General features: G+C 42.5%; 3 protein-coding genes across 5 annotated transcripts; 2 read left to right on the forward strand and 1 right to left on the reverse strand.

The window, feature by feature from the left end:
* Window positions 1-1,718: 1,718 nt before the first annotated feature.
* ush1ga (Usher syndrome 1Ga (autosomal recessive)) lies at window positions 1,719-10,351 on the forward strand. The gene is made up of 4 exons (XM_080775753.1): window positions 1,719-1,999; window positions 6,631-7,075; window positions 7,898-8,709; window positions 9,588-10,351. Exons 1-4 carry the CDS (start codon window positions 1,836-1,838, stop codon window positions 9,589-9,591), a joined length of 1,425 nt encoding a protein of 474 aa, XP_080631879.1. The 5' UTR covers window positions 1,719-1,835; the 3' UTR covers window positions 9,592-10,351.
* Window positions 10,352-11,423: 1,072 nt separating this feature from the next.
* LOC308324005 (tripartite motif-containing protein 16-like protein) lies at window positions 11,424-16,024 on the forward strand. Of its 3 annotated transcripts, none has more exons than XM_080775901.1 (6): window positions 11,424-12,025; window positions 12,438-12,533; window positions 12,702-12,935; window positions 13,774-13,942; window positions 14,611-14,697; window positions 14,958-16,024. In XM_080775901.1, exons 1-6 carry the CDS (start codon window positions 11,579-11,581, stop codon window positions 15,512-15,514), a joined length of 1,590 nt encoding a protein of 529 aa, XP_080632027.1. In that variant the 5' UTR covers window positions 11,424-11,578; the 3' UTR covers window positions 15,515-16,024. The 3 variants fall into 3 exon arrangements, with proteins under 3 accessions (XP_080632027.1, XP_080632028.1, XP_080632029.1); XM_080775902.1 differs by having other exon boundaries at window positions 14,976-16,024; XM_080775903.1 differs by having other exon boundaries at window positions 15,003-16,024.
* A 266-nt stretch (window positions 16,025-16,290) lies between these two features.
* amn (amnion associated transmembrane protein) lies at window positions 16,291-17,742 on the reverse strand (the record flags this gene model as incomplete). Its single annotated transcript, XM_080775311.1, has 1 exon — window positions 16,291-17,742. One exon carries the CDS (start codon window positions 17,740-17,742, stop codon window positions 16,291-16,293), a length of 1,452 nt encoding a protein of 483 aa, XP_080631437.1.
* Between the last annotated feature and the right edge of the window lie 1,073 nt (window positions 17,743-18,815).

The raw sequence follows: 18,815 nt of genomic DNA on the forward strand, positions 1-18,815 counted from the left end.
ATATGAAGATCACTACACTGACCTCATCAAACCCTGGATACATGGAGAAGACTCCATGTAGACTCCAACCTAGATCTGCATATATGGAGCCGGCCAGCAACCGTACATCTGACCTCAAACCCTTAGATCTCCATATATGGAGCTGTTGACCTGTTCTGACATTCCATATGTTGATCCTTCCCCATCAGTCCTTCCTCTTCGATGTCTCCCTTTTGACTGATACCTGTCCATTCAAACTCTAGACGGGCCCGCCCCAAAGTTATTAGTGCAGCTACGCCTGGCAGCCGGCAAAAGGCCCGGTCCTACCTCAAACCTGTACACTCAAGACACTGCCCCCGCTGCCACCCTTAGATCTCCATATGGAGCTGACCGGTTCTGACATTCCATATGTTGATCTGACCTCATCAAACCCTGTACACTCAAGACACGCTCCATATCTGGCTAGTACAGAATTCATTCCATATTATGTTGATCTGACACCCCATGCCAAAGCACCAGTGCTCGCCCAGGAGTCTGCAGTCACCCAGGCGGATGCATGCACGCGACCTGAGGTCGCTTCTCGCCCTCAGGGCGTCTTACTGGTTATAATAGCCTACTTATAATTCGACTATCTGAGAAAGGGTGAAATGTGTGTTTCTGAGATAGACCTACAGTATAGTGAGTGAATTTACAGTCAGAACATGTAGAACATAAACACGTTCATCATGATCTAGGTAGACAGCGAATAGTCTACTTTATATACAAAATAGAATTATGGATTCAGACTCATGAATATTCAGTAACTTATGCCAAAATAGCATACTAATATGTCCTAAACTTTCCTGGTTCTTCTGCTAGAAGAAATCAAAGTCATTCACTAATGACTGAGTCGAAAGAAGTCAAAATCGTAGTGGTCATTGTAGCTTAGGTTTTGTATAGGCGTATTAATTATGTCTACAAGCAGTCTACTATACTTACAGTATAGGATATGTAGGATATAACCATTAGGTCCTGGCCTACGGGGTATGAGGACCCTCAGGTGTTTAAACCCATTAAGATGAAGACCTGAGGCAGATTATACAAATGCCTGCTATTTAAAATGTGAGCTTGTACATCTGCTATTTTTGAATAGCCAAAGCAAAAAGCTACAATGACATAGATGCTTTCCTAGTTTTAACGGGTTACCTTATTTATTTATTTATTTATTTTCATGCCATGGACCCCCAATTGACTTAATTTCATTAGTCCATGAATGCAATAATGAACTCCCATATCAAATCATTATGAAAAGATGTTTTGGCTTATATTAAATTACTTCGAATATTTGTTTTGTAAAGAAAATCAGGTGCTGCAGACCCTCTCAAAGGGCCATTGGGCTAGCAAGCAAGGCAAACATTCTGTCTGTGGGTTATGAATCTGTCTGAGGGTGTTTGCATTCTCTCTCTTCCTCTAAAATTGCGTTTGTATTGTTCCAAAGGCTATTTGAACAGTAAAGTAGGCATATTGTTTTTCGTATAATAATACTACTACTAATAATGTTATTTTATGTTAACAGCCTTGCTAATGTAATGTCTGTGTGTATATTTACGCTTTTTTGTACTGTTCTTTGTTTAATCACCAGATAATTCACGGGTTGATTTGGCCAGGGGGAGCACCATTGTCTATCCAGTGCGCTGCGCGCATCTTCGGTGTCCCTGGATACTGACGACGCGCTCTGCAACTATCTGTTGACGCGCTTGTTGTGGTGTGGCAGTGGTGGAGGTTAGCATTTCAGACGGTCGGTGGCCGCCCGCTACATGGCTAGATGAAGATGATGACCGGACGGAATGGGGTCGAACGTCCTTTAAGTCAGTACCATGAATGACAGGTACCATAAAGCGGCCCGGGATGGCTACCTGGACCTGCTCAAAGAGGCGACTCGGAGAGATCTTAATGCGCCGGACGAAGATGGAATGACACCAACGTTATGGGCTGCCTATCACGGTAACCTGGAGGCTCTGCGGCTGATCGTTGGCAGGGGGTGCGTATTAACTTGAGGTCTACCGTCTATCGCTCACAAAATACATCATTATGCAATGAATGCATGGACGGGAAGTAGCAGGCTTACGCCGCTTACGTGGGTGTGCTGCATTATTTTTAGTGCAATCAGAAACGTCGCCTGTGCTGTGCTATTTGTAACAATACACCACAAACAATGTAGGTCACCCTTTCCCAAGGTGATGAGTCCACACCGCAGTCGGCATCAAATGTGTAGGACTCTGACGTGACAAGAACAGACTAAGAACACAGACAGACACAACAACCATGCACGCCACTACCACAACATTACTGACATTTCCGCAGAGATCATCAGGTTCAGCTAGGGGAGTGTCTCAAAATTGTGCCTTAATAGGGTATGGTGGTAGCTAGTATGGTGGTGGATTAGTAACCTGTTTTGCTCCTTTCTGTATAGCCCTTTTAAAAGTTACATAACGAATTCGTTTGTAATGAGTTTTACAACACTAAATTCTAGACCATTATGACCATGCTGCTTATACCATATGCCTATATGGACAGTTATGGGGACCACTCAAAAGTAATTTAATTTATTTTCTGGCTGACCTGGTTTGCCTGCCAACCAGAAAAATGGACCTCATTATGAACAGGCTTAATTGACCACAGCTATTGGAGTGACTCATTATAGGCTGTTGCCCAGTGTTTGCAATACAGTACTCTAATGGCATGGTTGCATGCACATTTGCAGTGCAATGTGCACGCAACCATGCCATTAGGCTACTGTAGGCTATGTTGTTATCTCACATAAAACATACCGGTATTCTTCCACAGTGCATGAATGCAAGTTATGCCACATATGGCCTACAACTAGTACAGTAGCCTACAATACAGTAAACTGAGTAAAGCCTACTCTGTATGGAGGAAGTAGCCTACTCACATTCCTTTTGCAAGTAAAAGGCCGGTATTCAAAATTTAACTTTAGTAAAAGTTCAAAGGTATTGGCATTACATTTACACTTAAAGTAGGCTACTGAATAAAAGTACAAACATTTGTCAAATTTAGACAATTCACTTTCCAAAATATCAGATGTATTGCGTCTAATGCTTCATGCATTGTGAGCTTGTTGAATGCTGCCAAATAATTGTAGTGGAGTAACAAGTACAATATTTGCCTCTGAGATATAGTGGAGTAGAGGTATAAGTCAAGTAGGCCTTAAAAAAATGGAAATACGGAAGGTATTGTAAGGTAATGTCAAATTATCTGAAAATTGTACTTAACTACACATAAAATATATTTTGTTGCTTTCCACCACTGCCTATAAGTAGGTTGTTGTGATGTCTGTAGTGCATCAGTGGCCTGTGTTTACCTCATTTCCCACGAAATAAAAGTTACCCTCATTTCCCACGAAATAAAAGTAAATAAAGCATCAAAGACATGTACTTCCCAAGAACACTATATTATTTTTGCGATAACGCAAATCCCTCCGCAAATAAAGCCTGACATGGCATGTATCGCAGTACTATATGTAAACATGGATAGATTGTGTCATATTCTTTCAGGAGCCAACCCCAGGGAAATAACGACAAGATAAGTTTAAGGCCAAATGACAACTTTATGGATTCAACATGATGCACTTGGCAGATATATTGCATTACATATAGAACAGAAACATAAGTCTGTCAAGGGAATTTCAAATGAAACAACAGAATGATATAGGAGAGGCATGTGTGCAAGGCTGTGTACTGTTCTCAGTGACATCTTTTATAGGAAAATAAAGAAGAAATTTTGGATGATTCGGAATTTACTATGCGATCAATACTTTGAAATTGAAAGGAAATTGAAACTAACTTTGTGTTAAGTGTGCTTCTGTTATATACATGCACACTAGCGTGCACCCTTACTAACATGACGCGTTGTGAGCTTCTCCAGCTGCTACTTTTGACAAAGCGATTTGGTGTAGATGGAAAAAAGAAGCGCATCAATTATAGAGCCCTAGGAGTCGGACCCATGTCAATTAAGTGTATAGAATTTAAAATTATTTTAAGTATTTTAACCTACATGTGATTTGATTTTGGTTTATTGTCCCCTTGGGGAAATCTGTCCTAGCATTTAACCCATCCTCAGCAGCCACAGAGCAGCACTTAGGGACCAACTACAGTTGTAACATCAATGGTGCTGGCAGGAGTACAGTATATACCTAGAAAGCATACACGTGTTTTGCACAAACACCGGGCGTGACAACATGCTCCCCCGCATACGACGGGATAACACTTTAAATAAGGCACAGTGGCACCACCGCGGCGCCACTGTGCCTTATTTATAGTGTTATCCCGTCGTTTCACAGCCATAAATGCTGATAATTGCTGATAATTGTTGTTTACAAAGTGCTCATATTTCAGACATTGAATTCACAGAATATATGATACATATAATCCATCACCATAGAAAACCCTCATAATATTTATCTGGACCACCAGGTCTTAAGCCTGGTTTATACTTTGAGCTTGTAAATTGTACAACAGAGCATATATTGGGTATTAGTGTTGTGGAAATTAAATATTGCCATTGGTAAGAGAATAAACCAAAGACTTACTTAACTTAATACTGCTGTTTAGTATATGTATTTTATATGTATTTTATACAACTGTAGGGGGTTGCACCACGTACCTCACACTAAATTCAAACTTAGCCTAGTTATAGCTTAAATGGCTTTAATGCATAAGCCTTGACTTTAAACTTAAAGCCATTTTATGTATAACTAAGCTAAGTCTGGACTTAGTGTGAGGTGGTGCAACTGGCTCCTTATGACAAGAATAAGAATATCCACCTCCTTCAAGGGGATTAGGAGACTGATGATAGTCTGAAAGTTGTTGAAGGCTAAATACAGAGTTCTGAGAGGCTACAATGGATGCAAATGTAACCAAATGTGCCCGATTCAGTGTTTTGGCTACCGGCCCAGTGCAGGCCAAAGGTCCCAACTTCCAAGGGGTGAAATCAGGGTCGGCAGGCAAGAGGGTGGTAATCGTTGCTCTGGTGGGGCTAGCATGGCACACGTTCCCTGTGAAAACCCGGCAGTGTTATTCATATCAATAATATATCACAGGCTTCTGTAATGGCTTCACCTGGAGCCCATAAAATATTGAATAGTCTCTACACGGTAATGGAGTGCTGAAGCTATGTAGGTAAACATGTATATAACACATTCATCTTCTGTTCATAAATTTAGAAGGAGAATACAGAGACCATTTTATGAAAGGTTAAAATGCATAGGTCTATAAACTTTGCTAACATTTGCTTTCCTAATGATAGGCTGCAATAATATTATCATATACATTGCATAATAGAAAATGGTGCATTTATATAGCGCCGCTTTACATAGACCCATTCACACACACATTTATACACCGATGGCGGAGGAAACCATGCAAGGCACCAACCTGCTCATCGGGAGAAATTAGGTGTTCAGAGTCTTGGTCAAGGACACTTTGACATGAACTCAGGGGGAGCCCGGGTTCAAATTGGGAACCTTCCCGTTCCCAACCGGCAACTCTACCCCTGACCCACTGTTATATAATACTTTATAACCTCTACATTTTAAACTGTTGCCTACAATTTACAGTGTCAGGAGACACTGTAAATCAGTGGAATAACATTGTGGAACAATGCTAATGCACAGTGGAACAGTAGGCTAATTACAACATGTGGAAGCAAGGAAACAACTGTCTGTAGGCTTGCATATAATCTTATATTCTGTCACAGAAATGTGAAAATGATCCACACACTTGACTTCCCTCCTCAATACCAGCTATGTACAGTGTGCCACAACATTGCTAGGAATTCATCATGACATCACCACTTATGTACGGTTCGGTTGTGCTTCTGAGTCATGCCTAATTTATGCTCTGTTGTACATCAGTGTTGCGCACTGGCAATAGTTGATCTACAAGCTCACAATGCGTCATGATGAGACGTGTTGTGAGCTGGTAGATGAGCAATCTTTTTGGCACGGGACACCGTCGTACGACAAAGTGCAACCACCACTGAAAATGGATACAGCTAGTGTAGTTGTCAGAGCTGACAATCCTGTGGTCATATTTCAGGCAAGCAGCGACACAAAAAGAGGTAACCCTTAGGTCATGGGCTGTTGGCCAACAGTGGATGTGAATAAATGTATGTGGGATCCAGATAACAACAGTTAACAATAATAGTAATACCGTTTGTAAGGTCAAACGGCCCTTCTGTCTATCAGCAGTTCTGTGCCATTTAGAGTAATTTATGAGTAACTTCTGACTTCTGTATTTTCCTGATGCATGAAAGCAAACTGATTGTTTATTATTAAAAAGCTGGAGATAAAACAGGTGTTTCATCAATGGGTTATGTGTGGACTGCTATATATAGGCTTATCTCTAGATATAGAGGACAAAAGAATGTCCCTATCCCTATACTGGCTCATGTTGCACCAAGCTAACAATTAGCCTTTGGAACAGGTATAACAGGCCTATATGGATCACTGATTTGTGATGGGTTTGCCTTTTGCACAGTCTGAAACAATATGAACATGAGCTTTATTGACATTTGTTGTATATTTGTTGTTTAACTTTATTAAATAAGTATGTAGACAATGTTGTTTGACCTCTGCTTCCTCATGTCACACAGAGGGAACCCTGACAAGTGTGACATATGGGGGAACACACCACTCCACCTGGCAGCTGCCAATGGACACCAGAACTGCCTGTCCTTCCTGGTGTCTTTCGGTGCCAACATATGGTGCCTGGACAACGACTACCACACGCCGTTGGACATGGCCGCCACCAAGAACCACATGGACTGCGTCCGCTACCTGGACAACATTGCGGCAAAGCAGAGCGCCCTGAACCCCAAGCTCATCAGCAAGCTGAAGGACCGGGCGTTCCGCGAAGGCGAGCGGCGAATCAAAGAGTGTGTCAAGCTGCAGAGGAAGCACCACAAGCGCATGGAGCGCGAGTACCACAAGGAGGCCTCCGTATCGGACGCCATGAGCTACTCCAGCTACACCAGCAGCTCTGTGAGCCGCAAGCTGCAGCATCTCAATGCCGCTACGATGAACGTGCCATATTCTCAGGTCAGTTTTGTTCCACCTCTCACCTCTCTTTAACCTCTAAAACATTGTTATGCCTCCGCCAGCTGTCAGCCGTGTCCAGAGGCATAATGTTTTTATGAGGCCCTCAGGAAAAAACTGTCCACTTAGCCGTAAGGATGAACTGATTAGCAATAGGTGGTCAAAGGTAATGGTCACTGTGACCTAACAAAACACGTTTAACTGCTTTAAAAAATGTGGGGCATGCCGTTATATATGACAATTTTCATGACATTTAGGACATTTCTCCTATTTTTTTTACATTTCAAATACTTTCAAACATTTAAAAAAATATCTTAAACTGCGAGCTCAAGTGTGTCATTGCGACACTTTGTGAGCTTGTAGATCGGCTATTTCCACTATTTGTCATACAACAAAGTATATAGGTTACGACTTAAGTGATTACATTACTTTGAAGTCTTCATTACATACTATTATGAGTCTGGACAGACACACATGTAAACGGCAACTGGATGCCAAAGGCATACAGCCACAGCGCAATATTTCTAGTTCCACATCTAGTCGTTTTACAATTTACAATTTAGGCATTTAGCAGATGCTCTTTATCCAGAGCGATTTACCTACATACATACATACATACATACATGCATACATAAAAAGTAGTTATCATGAATCATACATTATGTAAGCTAAGAACATAACACTGGAATATCTATATAATTATTAAATATTAATTAAACTACGTATGCATGTATACTTTATAGTTGTCAGCGGCATGTCAGCGGCATTGGGGTATTTAGTTGTTGCTGCTTGTGACTGATTGCTGTGTCGTTTCTCTCGTGTCAGACTCTTCATGCCACAAACAGGGGGAAGACCAAGATACAGAAGAAGCTGGAAAAGAGGAAACAAGGTGGCGACGGGACGTTTAAGATCTATGAAGATGGAAGGAAGAGTGTGCGCTCGCTCTCTGGCCTCCAGCTGGGCAACGACGTCATGTTCCTCAAGCAAGGCACTTATGTCAACCCGAAGGACGGCCGCGGCCGCCGCAACGTCCGCGACATGTTCTCCAGGGACAACGACGACGCCATATCCCGTGCCATGAGCGAGCCAGACCTTCACCACGCACCCGATGTGGAATACTCTGAGATCAGCACAGACTCAGGCCATGACTCTTTGTTCAACCGGCCGGGTCTGGGCACCATGGTTTTTCGGAGGAACTATGTGAGTGGAGGGTTGTTTGGAATTGGTTCCAAGAATGGATCCAGTGTGGTGGACACGGATCAGCCAGGCGGTAATGTGCGATTGCGCAGCAGGCTACAGCACCTCGCTAGCATGGATGAAGACAGCATTGGCAGCGCACACAGCCTGCAGGAGAGGAATGTGCAGGAGTTGCCCTGGGACGACGTGGACCTGGGGCTGGATGGGGATGACGAACCCGAGACAAGCCCCTTGGAGGTCTTCCTTGCCACCCAGAGCATGACGGAGTTCCTCTCCATCTTCAGAAGGGAGAAGATAGACCTCGAGTCTTTGCTGCTGTGCTCAGATGAGGATCTCAAGAGCATCCACATCCCCCTAGGACCCAGGAAGAAGATCCTGGATGCCTGTCAAAAACGTCTGGAGACTCTTGAGGACCCAGACTGTATAGAAGATACAGAACTGTGAGTTTTGATGATTTTCAGATTCAGATTCAGATTATTTGCCATTGTGTATACACATTACACACATAGGAATTTGCTTTGACATGAGTGCATTCAATTCTTTTTTCACAAATACCAACAGACACAAGACAACACTGTGCAATTTTTCATTATCATTTTCATAAAGAAAAACAAATGAAGATAAATGTCTAAATAGAAATGTTTCTAAATAAAGACACAGTTGGAGCTGATCCACACTGTTCCGTAGCCTACTCTATTGCCTAATTAATGCTTGTGTCGCGTGATGAATATAGGTGATCTATGAGCCGACAGTAGAGGTTATGCACGGGAAATCATCATCATACCCGAAATTATGCGGGAACGCTTACTGAGTGGCAAAAAAACTACTTCCTGGCCTTGACAGCCCATACATCCAAACAGAAAAGTTGTGATTGCATTAAACGACGTTATACTCACTTTGACACTCACTTTATGCATGCACATACATGTGTTGTCGGCTTGTCGATTGGCTATTTTGGTATAAATCAGGCTTATCTCTGCCATAAAACAAGGCATACGCAACATGGTACATTCACCCCTAAAGCAGTGGCATGTGTTTGGTCTGATGTACTAACAGTCCGACAGGCATTAGTCCGACACCCTACTCAAAACTCAAACCCTAAACCTAACCTCACAGGAAGTCATGGGTTAGAAATCATGGGTTAGTTTTAACCTGCCACGCATGTCGGGAGCCACGGGTTAGTTGTAACCGCCCCCCTAACCCCTTGACGGTGTTTTCGGACTGTTAGTACAGTATGTCTATATGCACCCCATGTAAAACATCATACTGTACGTACATTCATATGCTTGTATTCCCACAAACCACTTTTACTATACAGATGATGTTAGCTGATGGTCCTGCTGGGCGCTTATCACTGCCGTGCTGTGGAGCGAATATAATGGACACCTCCGTGCCTTACTGCACCATCCCTCAGTTCCCTGGTAATGCTGTGGTAAGCCAGGGAGAAAGGCTGTTCTTAATGGAAACCAGAGGAAGCCTGAGCTAAAGTCTAGACTAGGCTAGTTTGATTCAGGGGAAGCACTGAAGAATGAAGATGTATTGTATTGTCTCAATCGTAGCATCATAGAATGTATAGGGTTAGGGCTATAGGGCCTCCTGCACTGCATGAATGCATGCATGCACGAATGAATGAACTGAATGCATATTGTGAGAGTTCAATGTAGTGGTGCAGGGTCTTTGTATGCCATGTGGCATAATTAACATAGATTTGGGGGTCTGTGTCCCTTTAAACATTTGCCCCTGTGGGGTACCACCCCTTTGTGCCTGTGTTCCTTGTGCCAGTGCATTTGCTTAAATTTGTTTAGTTTTTTAAAATAATGTATTGATACATTGTTTAACAATGAGCTCAACAATTGCTTCTGTCAAACATTCTAGGAAATAGCTTTGGCCTGGCATTGTACCAATATCCATTTATTTTGATTTGTCTGTACATGTTTACATACAGTAAGCCAGGTCAAAGGAAGCTTGGCTCGCTGTCAAACTTGGCCAATTTTATGTAGAGACATGTCTTGAATTATCTTTGTGTAAATGTACAATAGCCTACTTACTATGTGAAATACATAATTTACAATACATAAAATATGGCATGTGAAGGTATTGTATTGTGCCTGTCCAGTTCATGCCCTATAGGGTTGTATATGATGATAATGTCTCAAGTTATATCAGAAAAAGTAAAAATCATATTTTCAAAGTGAAAGGTTTTGCTTAATACATTTTACTAATTCAAATGCTGTATTCTATTAGAATAATTAATAACCAAACCAACAACAACCAAATGTGCCTGTTTTTACTGTTTCCAGACTATTATTATTTGGATCAGTGAAAGTATTGTCTTGGTCACTACCTGTTCACATTAAGCCAGGATATCCATCTTTCTATTTACATGTCCTGCTTGTACCAAGTGAACGCTTGTTTTGGCATCCTCAACCAGCCTGTACCGGCTGCTCACACAGATTACACAATCTTTATTGATGCTCACTACGCATCGCAAGAGATGAAGTCAGGAAGCGCTACTGTCTGAAAATGCCATGGCTCTGATAATTCCATCGTAGCTAAGTTATCAACAGGAAACACTGTCAGCTTCCCCCTACAAGTTGTTTGGCACTTTCTCAGGTCATATCCCAATGTCAGCTTGGATATGTGTCAGGAACTCTGCAGCATAGCACATTCAACACTCATTTTCAAAACAAATTCATGGCCTTCTAAGACAAGACCTATTCTTATCATCCTTCCATAAATATAAATGTTATTATGAAATGTCAAGGTAAAGCAAATGACTATACAGAAACATATCAGTACTTAGTTTTCATTGAAATCAGAAAGTGTACAAATGGAACCAAATGGGTCCATTTAGTTGCATTTGTACACTCTCTGTGTTAAACTAACTCTGATGATTTTACAGTGTTGCTTACAGAGATCTCATTCATTCCTGTACCAGGCTGGGTCATGTGTTGTGCACTAGTCATTTCCTCCCCTGATCTTCTGTGAACTGGGTAAACTTTTATCTTCAGCTAAATGAGGTTGGATACAGAGGAGGAAAATGGGGGTGGAGTGAAATAAGAGAACATTTTAGGCTGGCTGTCACGTGGCTGAGTCAAATATAGTGCTCTTAGGCGTGGTTCGTAATTCTTCCCTTGTGTGCTCACAAGAGGCCTTTCTTGTGTCTACTCTGTACAGACAGAGACAGGAAGGAGTCCAGCAGATTATGTGTACAGTCTAGCTCTAACCCCATACTATACCACTTCATAGCTTCTGTGAGAAGAGAGTCACCTCGATCTGACGCGAAACTATAGCTGATCACCCTCAGACATGGAGACTCCTGGTACAGACGAAGCGAGCACGGAACGGAACACACCGCTCTCTGAAACCCAAGACAACTCCCAAGGAAATGAGGACACAGGAGATGTAAACAGCAGCACAGGCCCATCTGTGGCCTGTTCCTCGGACACGGCGAGCACAGATGTGCTGTGTGATTCCTGCATCGAGAGCCCCAGTAGAGCCCTGAAGTCCTGCCTAACCTGCCTGGTGTCGTACTGCGGAGCCCATCTCAGACCCCACCTGGAGAAAACCAAATTCCAGAATCACCGTCTGGTGGAGCCCCTTCCTGATATAGAGTGTCGTACGTGTGAAGTCCACCGGCTTCCCCTGGATCTCTTCTGTCTGCTGGACGAATGCTGCGTCTGCCAGGAGTGTGACGTCCAGGGGCACAAGGAGCACACGACTGCATCTGTAGGGGACACTCGAAGACAGTTTGAGGTTATAAACACACACACACACACACACACACACACACACGCACGCACATACATACACACACACACACACACACACACACACACACACACACAGGCACACACAGGCACACACGCATGCACGCACATACATACATACATACATACACACACACACACATAAAATAAACTATTCATTCATGTGTGTCTACACGTGTACAAATTACGTGTACAAATCACATGACATACAGTACACACAGGACTGAGTATTCAATTAGTAATGATTGACATTAATTAATGTTAATCAATTAATCAATTAATCTATTTAAGGGCTGATGATGTCTAGCACAAAGAACACAAACACTCCTTTAATGCGCACATTCTTGTTTGACAGACTGATCTAATATCTCTTTCTGTTTGTGCTCAATTGTGTGTAGATGGACCTGCAGGAGAAACAAGCTGAGGTTGTCAAGACCATCTCAGCAGCTGAGAAGGCAATTTGCAAACTTCAAAGTAATAATGTAGCAATAGAGGTACAGTATCTTAAACACTTGAACTAGAAAATCATTTTCTGAATATTTTGGAAGAAGAAATGGGACAATCTGTGCCTATGACATACCTAAAGAAATGACACATCATGTAGGACTTTGTCACCCTCACATGCTGCTTTCATATTGTCACTTGACTTTTTCAGTGTTCAGACTTCTGTTGCAGGGATTCTCAGTGTGGTGGAGCAGCAGTTCGCCACGCTGCAGACAGCTGTGGAAGAGGCCAGGAGGGGGGTAGTGGAGGAGCTGGAGTGTGAAAGGAGACGGGCTCTCAGGCAGGCGGAGGGCATACAGGCACATCTGGAACAGAAGAGAGCCGAGTTGAAGAAAACCGCGGCCCGTATGGAGAAGCTGGCGAGGAACAAGACCGACGTCGACTTCCTGGAGGTGAAAAGGGAACACGACAATATACACAGTACTGTATGTGCTTGGAAAAGCCCAAAACACTCTACTGTATATGATCTGATGTGTGGGAAAGAGTACACAACATTCTCTGGGTTTATTTTGGGTTTTATCGTGTTGAATGTGTATACAGCGCGTAGGCATGTCTGTGGAAAATCCTTCCGATCGCTTTGTGGAAAAAGTCAGTGGTGGATGACCTCAGTTTAGCCCTGGCCTATTCTAACAGTTTCAAAATATAAGATCTACAAGCTCACAACGTGCCACAATGTGAGCGATGTAAGAGTCACAGTATGATCTGGCGATGCATTGCCAGCTTGTGCATCTGCTATTTTAGAGCATTATTTGAAAATGTCTTTCTAAAATCTTGCCCTGATGACATGCCATAGGGATGCCAGGGTGAAATGTGATGTATTCCCATGCTTTTTTTGTTCTTGCTTAATGTAAATCGCTCTGGATTAAGAGCGTCTGCTAAATGCCTAAATTGTAAATTGTAAATTGAAAGTGGTTAATCACAAGATGTTTTCTATCACCAAATATCGGCTATTGTCTCTGTCGGGTGGAAAAACCCAAAACTGTTATTTTTCAGGATTCAAATTAAAAAATAACAAAAGTAGCAGATCTACAAGCTTGTAGATCAGCTACTTTTGTGTGACGCTGCTGTAGTAGGATCAAGTAGGGCATTTATTTACAAAAAAACACGAAAAGTTAGAATATGCAGAAAGGAGGCTTCTGCCCGATGGCAACGATAATAAGAAATCCGGATTCTTCACCAAGTTACTGTATACATTGCATCTACTGTATGTTGTTTTCACTGTTCTTGTAGAAGTACTCGCATTGGAGAAAAGGAATGGTGGATGTGTGTCTGCCTGGTTGGTACGTCAGCCTCACGGACCACCAGGCCTCCTTCTGCAGTGTGGTGGCAGACGCCACACAGGAGCTGTGTGACCACATCCGTTCCTGCTACATGGAAAAACTGAAGATCTGTAAAAATGGTGGGTTGTACACTATAGTCACTCACAGACCCTTTTTATGAGTCATGAGTAAAATAGATTTGTAAATGTATTGTATATTGTATCTTTTGGGTCTTGCGCTGAAATGTGTGGATTCCCCTGCACCAGTGTTTCCAGATGGGAAATGTTGAATTATTGTACCGGAGGCTTAAAATTATGGTATTTGAAAGAAAACATCATACACAAGACGTCTCAAGTCTGCAAGAGATGAAAACGCATCACGCATGCAGAGTGGAAGCAGGCAACTTCCTGGACCTTACACAAATAAAAGGCTGAAACTGGACTGGAAAGACGTGACGTCTTGTTTTTAATGCCTCTATAGGGTTAGGGACATACTAAGCGAAGTATTCCATGAAGTACTTTGAGAAACGTGTTGGATTCATACCATTTGACGTTTATGGGTAGGCCTTGCCACTATAATGCCTCTGGTTTCAGCGGAGAATAGTTTTTTAGAGCACAGACCATCTTGTAGGATCTGCTCATTCTACCAGATCAGAAAACTGCAAATGGAGTTGATCCCAATCTAGGTCATTGTGGATTACGGAACCATGATATGCCATTCTGTAAATTCTCCAGCTGGTTCCTGCAATCTTATTTCCAAAAGTGTTGGTTGTATATGAAGAGTAATCTGTCTTTTATGTGTACATTAGGTATTAAAACCATCATCAATGCCCCAACGACAGAATCTCAGCCTTCATCCCTGCCACACCCTGACATACGGGAGGACTTTTTGAAATGTAAGGGGAAGTCAAATAATTCATCACTTTTGAATATTCTTTGCCAAATAAGTCTACTTAATACTTTCATTGGTTAAATATTTTATAACATTTACAAACAGACTTAACCACTTACGCATCGCATGATCATCAGCTATTTTCACTGCGTTTTGCAACACTGTCATACGATTAAGTATAAAATAGGGCATTGATTTAAAATGTATTGTGGGAATAACAACGAATCATGAAATATGGAGATACAAGGTTTCTTTGCATGACAGACAGTTTTTCCACTGCAGATAAAAGCCGTTTGACCTTTGACCCAGACACCACCCATCACTTCCTGCGACTGACAGAGGACAACAGAAAGGTGACAAACACGAGCCCCTGGCAGCACAGCTATCCGGACAACCCTGCTCGTTTTGAGTACTGGCGGCAGGCCATGACCTCAGAGAGTGTCTACCTGGGGAGACGCTATATAGAAGTGGAGCTGGTCGGGGAAGGGGCGCACGTGGGCGTCACCTACAAGAGCATTGACCGAAAGCTAGAGCAAAGCAGCAGCTGCATCACTGGGAATGATTTTTCCTGGTGCCTGGGGAGAAACCGGCGAGGTTTCTCCGCTTGGCATGCTGGTGTCGAGACACCGTTGGAAGTCACTGAGATCACAAGGGTCGGGTTATACATTGACTTTGAAGCAGGCTCAGTTGCCTTCTATAATGTGACTGGGATAATGACTCTGCTTCATGAATACAAGGCTCATTTCATGGAGCCCCTGTATGCCACTGTCTGGCTCTCAAAGAAGGACAACATGGTTTCTCTAATCTCTACAACAACATAGTTAATGTTAATGATCCTCGTTGTCCTTAGCTGCATGTCATACAACCATAATATGCACCATGGAAGATTTGTAATGAAAAGTAGTGAAATAGTAAAATCATAAATACACGTTTTATATCCAGTAGAACAGTGGTTCCCAAACTGTGGTGCGTGCACCCCTTGTGGTGCGCGAGTGCCTTCTAGGGGGCGCGTGACATGAAATGGCTAATGGTGGTGCTATGGTTTTATTTTAAATATGTTAACATATTATGCCAATATATGGCAAGTATATGCAGAATATAGCCTATGCTGCACATATATTCCATATTCAGGCTCATATGTGCATTTATGTAGATATATAGGGAATATATGTCTTTATATAGCTTATGCAATTTTTATTTCCAATGTGTGAGTAGAAGATATTGACTCTGAGCATATGGATAGTTTTTTGTTACAACTTTTTAAGAGTTTTTTTATAACAGTAATATTTCCTTTTTTATAATGTTGATGAAGTAAAGGCAATTGCTATTTATTCCAATGTATTGTGCCTGTGTAAATTATCCAACAATTTAAGCAGTTGTAGACTAATTGAAAAGGTTACAGTTTCACTCATCTGGTTAAAGTATAGTATCAGAAATGCAACTACTGTATTTGTAGTACATCAAGCAATCATTTGTCATAAAATAAATCATAAAGTTATGGGTCATAAAGTCATAAAGAGATCAAGAAATGATTATCTCTTCAATAAAAAGTCAAGGTATTCCCGGAATCAGTGGCATCTGTGCACTGCAGCAAGTGTCAGGCATTGAAATCTGTTTCATTGTCATAAACTGGGTTTACAAAGTGCACACCTGACTGAGTCATGGAGATTGAATGATTAGCTTCAGTTGTGTAGAGAGTGGACTCAGCAGGCATCAGCGTGGGCTTGTCAAACATTGGATTTTCAAAGCCACGGTCGAGAGGTCCGCCAAGGTCCCCAACATCACTATTATTTTTAAACCTGCTCAGCGATGGTAGCGACGGCATTGAGGGCATGACAACCTTTGGCACGTGGACAACCCCTTTCCGAATCAGAATGGCCATGACGACAATGAGTGTCAATACAATTAGAACCCCAAACACAGCTCCAACCGCCACCCCAGCACTAGATCCTGGCCTATCGTCGCTGCTACTGCCAGAGGAGGCTTGGAATTCTGCCCCAGCAATGCCCAGGTGAGAGCCGTCGGAATGGACATCCTTCAGAATATCACGAGCCAGAGCTTCTGCAATCGAACCTGCCTGCTGACCGGTCTCCCCATCCAGAATCACAATCTGAATCTCAGCTGAGCTTCCGAAAGGAATGATGCCCATAAGTCGTTGTGACTTGAAGATCTTGGACATTCCCAGCTGGATAGATTTGTATGATGGTTTAACGAGAAATAGGTGCTGCAGCCGTTGTCTGTAAGCTTCCAGGTTGAAACCATCTGCATAATAGACAGTGACAATGGCACCACACACAGCATGGCAATGTCCTGCAGGCTGTAGAGGCTTCTTGCAGGTCACAGTTGGACTTGTCACACTGCTACAGATCATGTCATGTTTTGCAGAATTCCCACAGTCACAGCCAGACGAATCACTGCATCCTGGATTTCCTACACTGACAACTGATGATCCCTGGAACTGCAATCGACCAGAGTTTGAACCAAGGTATCGGGAGAACTCATCGTCACTACTAAATGTTTTGCCCAGAACAGACACCGTTTGGACAGGGATGGAAGCGTAGCTGGACGTAGTATCCACTCTGAATGACGATTTAGCTTTGAACACCACATCATCATACTGGCAGGGGACTGTCTCCTCATGGACAGCGAACAGGAAACGTCTCTTCTCCAAGTCATCCAGCGATGCGGCCACCTGCCACAGAGTTGGGTTGAACCACTTAACATTTTCGGAGACGTTGAACTTGATTAAGCCACCCGGTCCACAGCCAGGTTCCTCTTGACTGCCCCCGATGTAAAATCCAGCCTTCGAGTTAAAGATGAATTCACCATCAAGTGGCAACCTCAGTGCAAGTACAGAGTGAATAGTCTCCACATAGATAGAGACTTTTGTCTGGGCTAAGAAGTGAACTCCATTCTTGGCGCATGGAACAAACCCTGTATCCCAGTTGAACCTATTCTCATAGTTTGTATCGGGGATCCACTGCTTGTACAAGGCATCAGTTGCCCCAAAAAGGCAGAGGAGAAGGAGCATGTCTGGCATTTTCAGCATCTTGAGTGTTTCTGGCTGACTGAAGGAAAGTTAATGTGACCTTTGTTTCCATGCTTGTGACCATCACGAGTGCACACAGGTTTCTTTAGTGTAAAGTTGATGAGGTCTGTCAAACACTCAGCTTTATTAGCCAGGTCACCGGTAAAACATTTACCTTTTCCACAACAGTGCACAGCAAGCAAGGTTTTTTAAAGCTGCTGTTTGTAAATTTCATGTCCACCCGTGATTCAAAGTAGGTTGTGGGACCAGCTTCCCCTTCTGAACATTTGCACATTTGTCCTACGCACCTGTCACCAACCTTTGAGGTGTGCACCGGCCTTCTTCTAACGAAATGCTGTCTACGGGCACAGTCACACCACACTTTTATTCTACCTGAGGGCAGATTCTGCCTATGCATTTCAATGGGAATGGAGCGTTTTGCTGCAGATTTCTGCAGGAAAAACGCTCCTTTTCCATTGAAATGCATTGGCAGAATCCATCATAGGTAGAATAAAAGTGCAATGTGACCGTGCCCCTTATTCTTGGCCAACACAGAGCAACCAGAGCAGTGTGTTTGCATACATCTTGCTGGTTTGTCTTACATGATACAGTACATGGGTCATTCCTAGTATTCTGTGAAATTTGTGTCCCCAGGTCATAATACAGCTTGTGTAAAATAAGCAAAAACACTAATTCCAAAAAGCTTATAGGCCTACTATTAAAGAGAAAAAAAATCCACCATAGGAACAAATATATATATATTTGTACCTCAGAGTGAAATAAATATAAAAGAATCCCTTTGATTTGAGTAGAGGTATATGCTAAAATGCCATATTCCTCGCATGTTTTTTCAGCTTCAGTTACAAATATCAATGGATATTTGCATTGGATAATGCTGGACAAATATAACATCTGAACATGTCCTCTTTAAAAAAGAACCTGTAAAAAAAAAAATTGTTTTGAAAACGTTACTAGGCTGAAATGGCACCAAATATTAGGAATGAGTGACACACATACAGACTGTGTTGACTGAGCGCTGTTTTCCCTTTGTTTTGCAGATGGGTTCTAAAACTGATTAAAATCAAATATTAAAT

Source organism: Protomyctophum bolini (genome assembly GCF_963924005.1).
Source record: "Protomyctophum bolini genome assembly, chromosome: 11".
NCBI lineage: Eukaryota > Metazoa > Chordata > Actinopteri > Myctophiformes > Myctophidae > Protomyctophum > Protomyctophum bolini.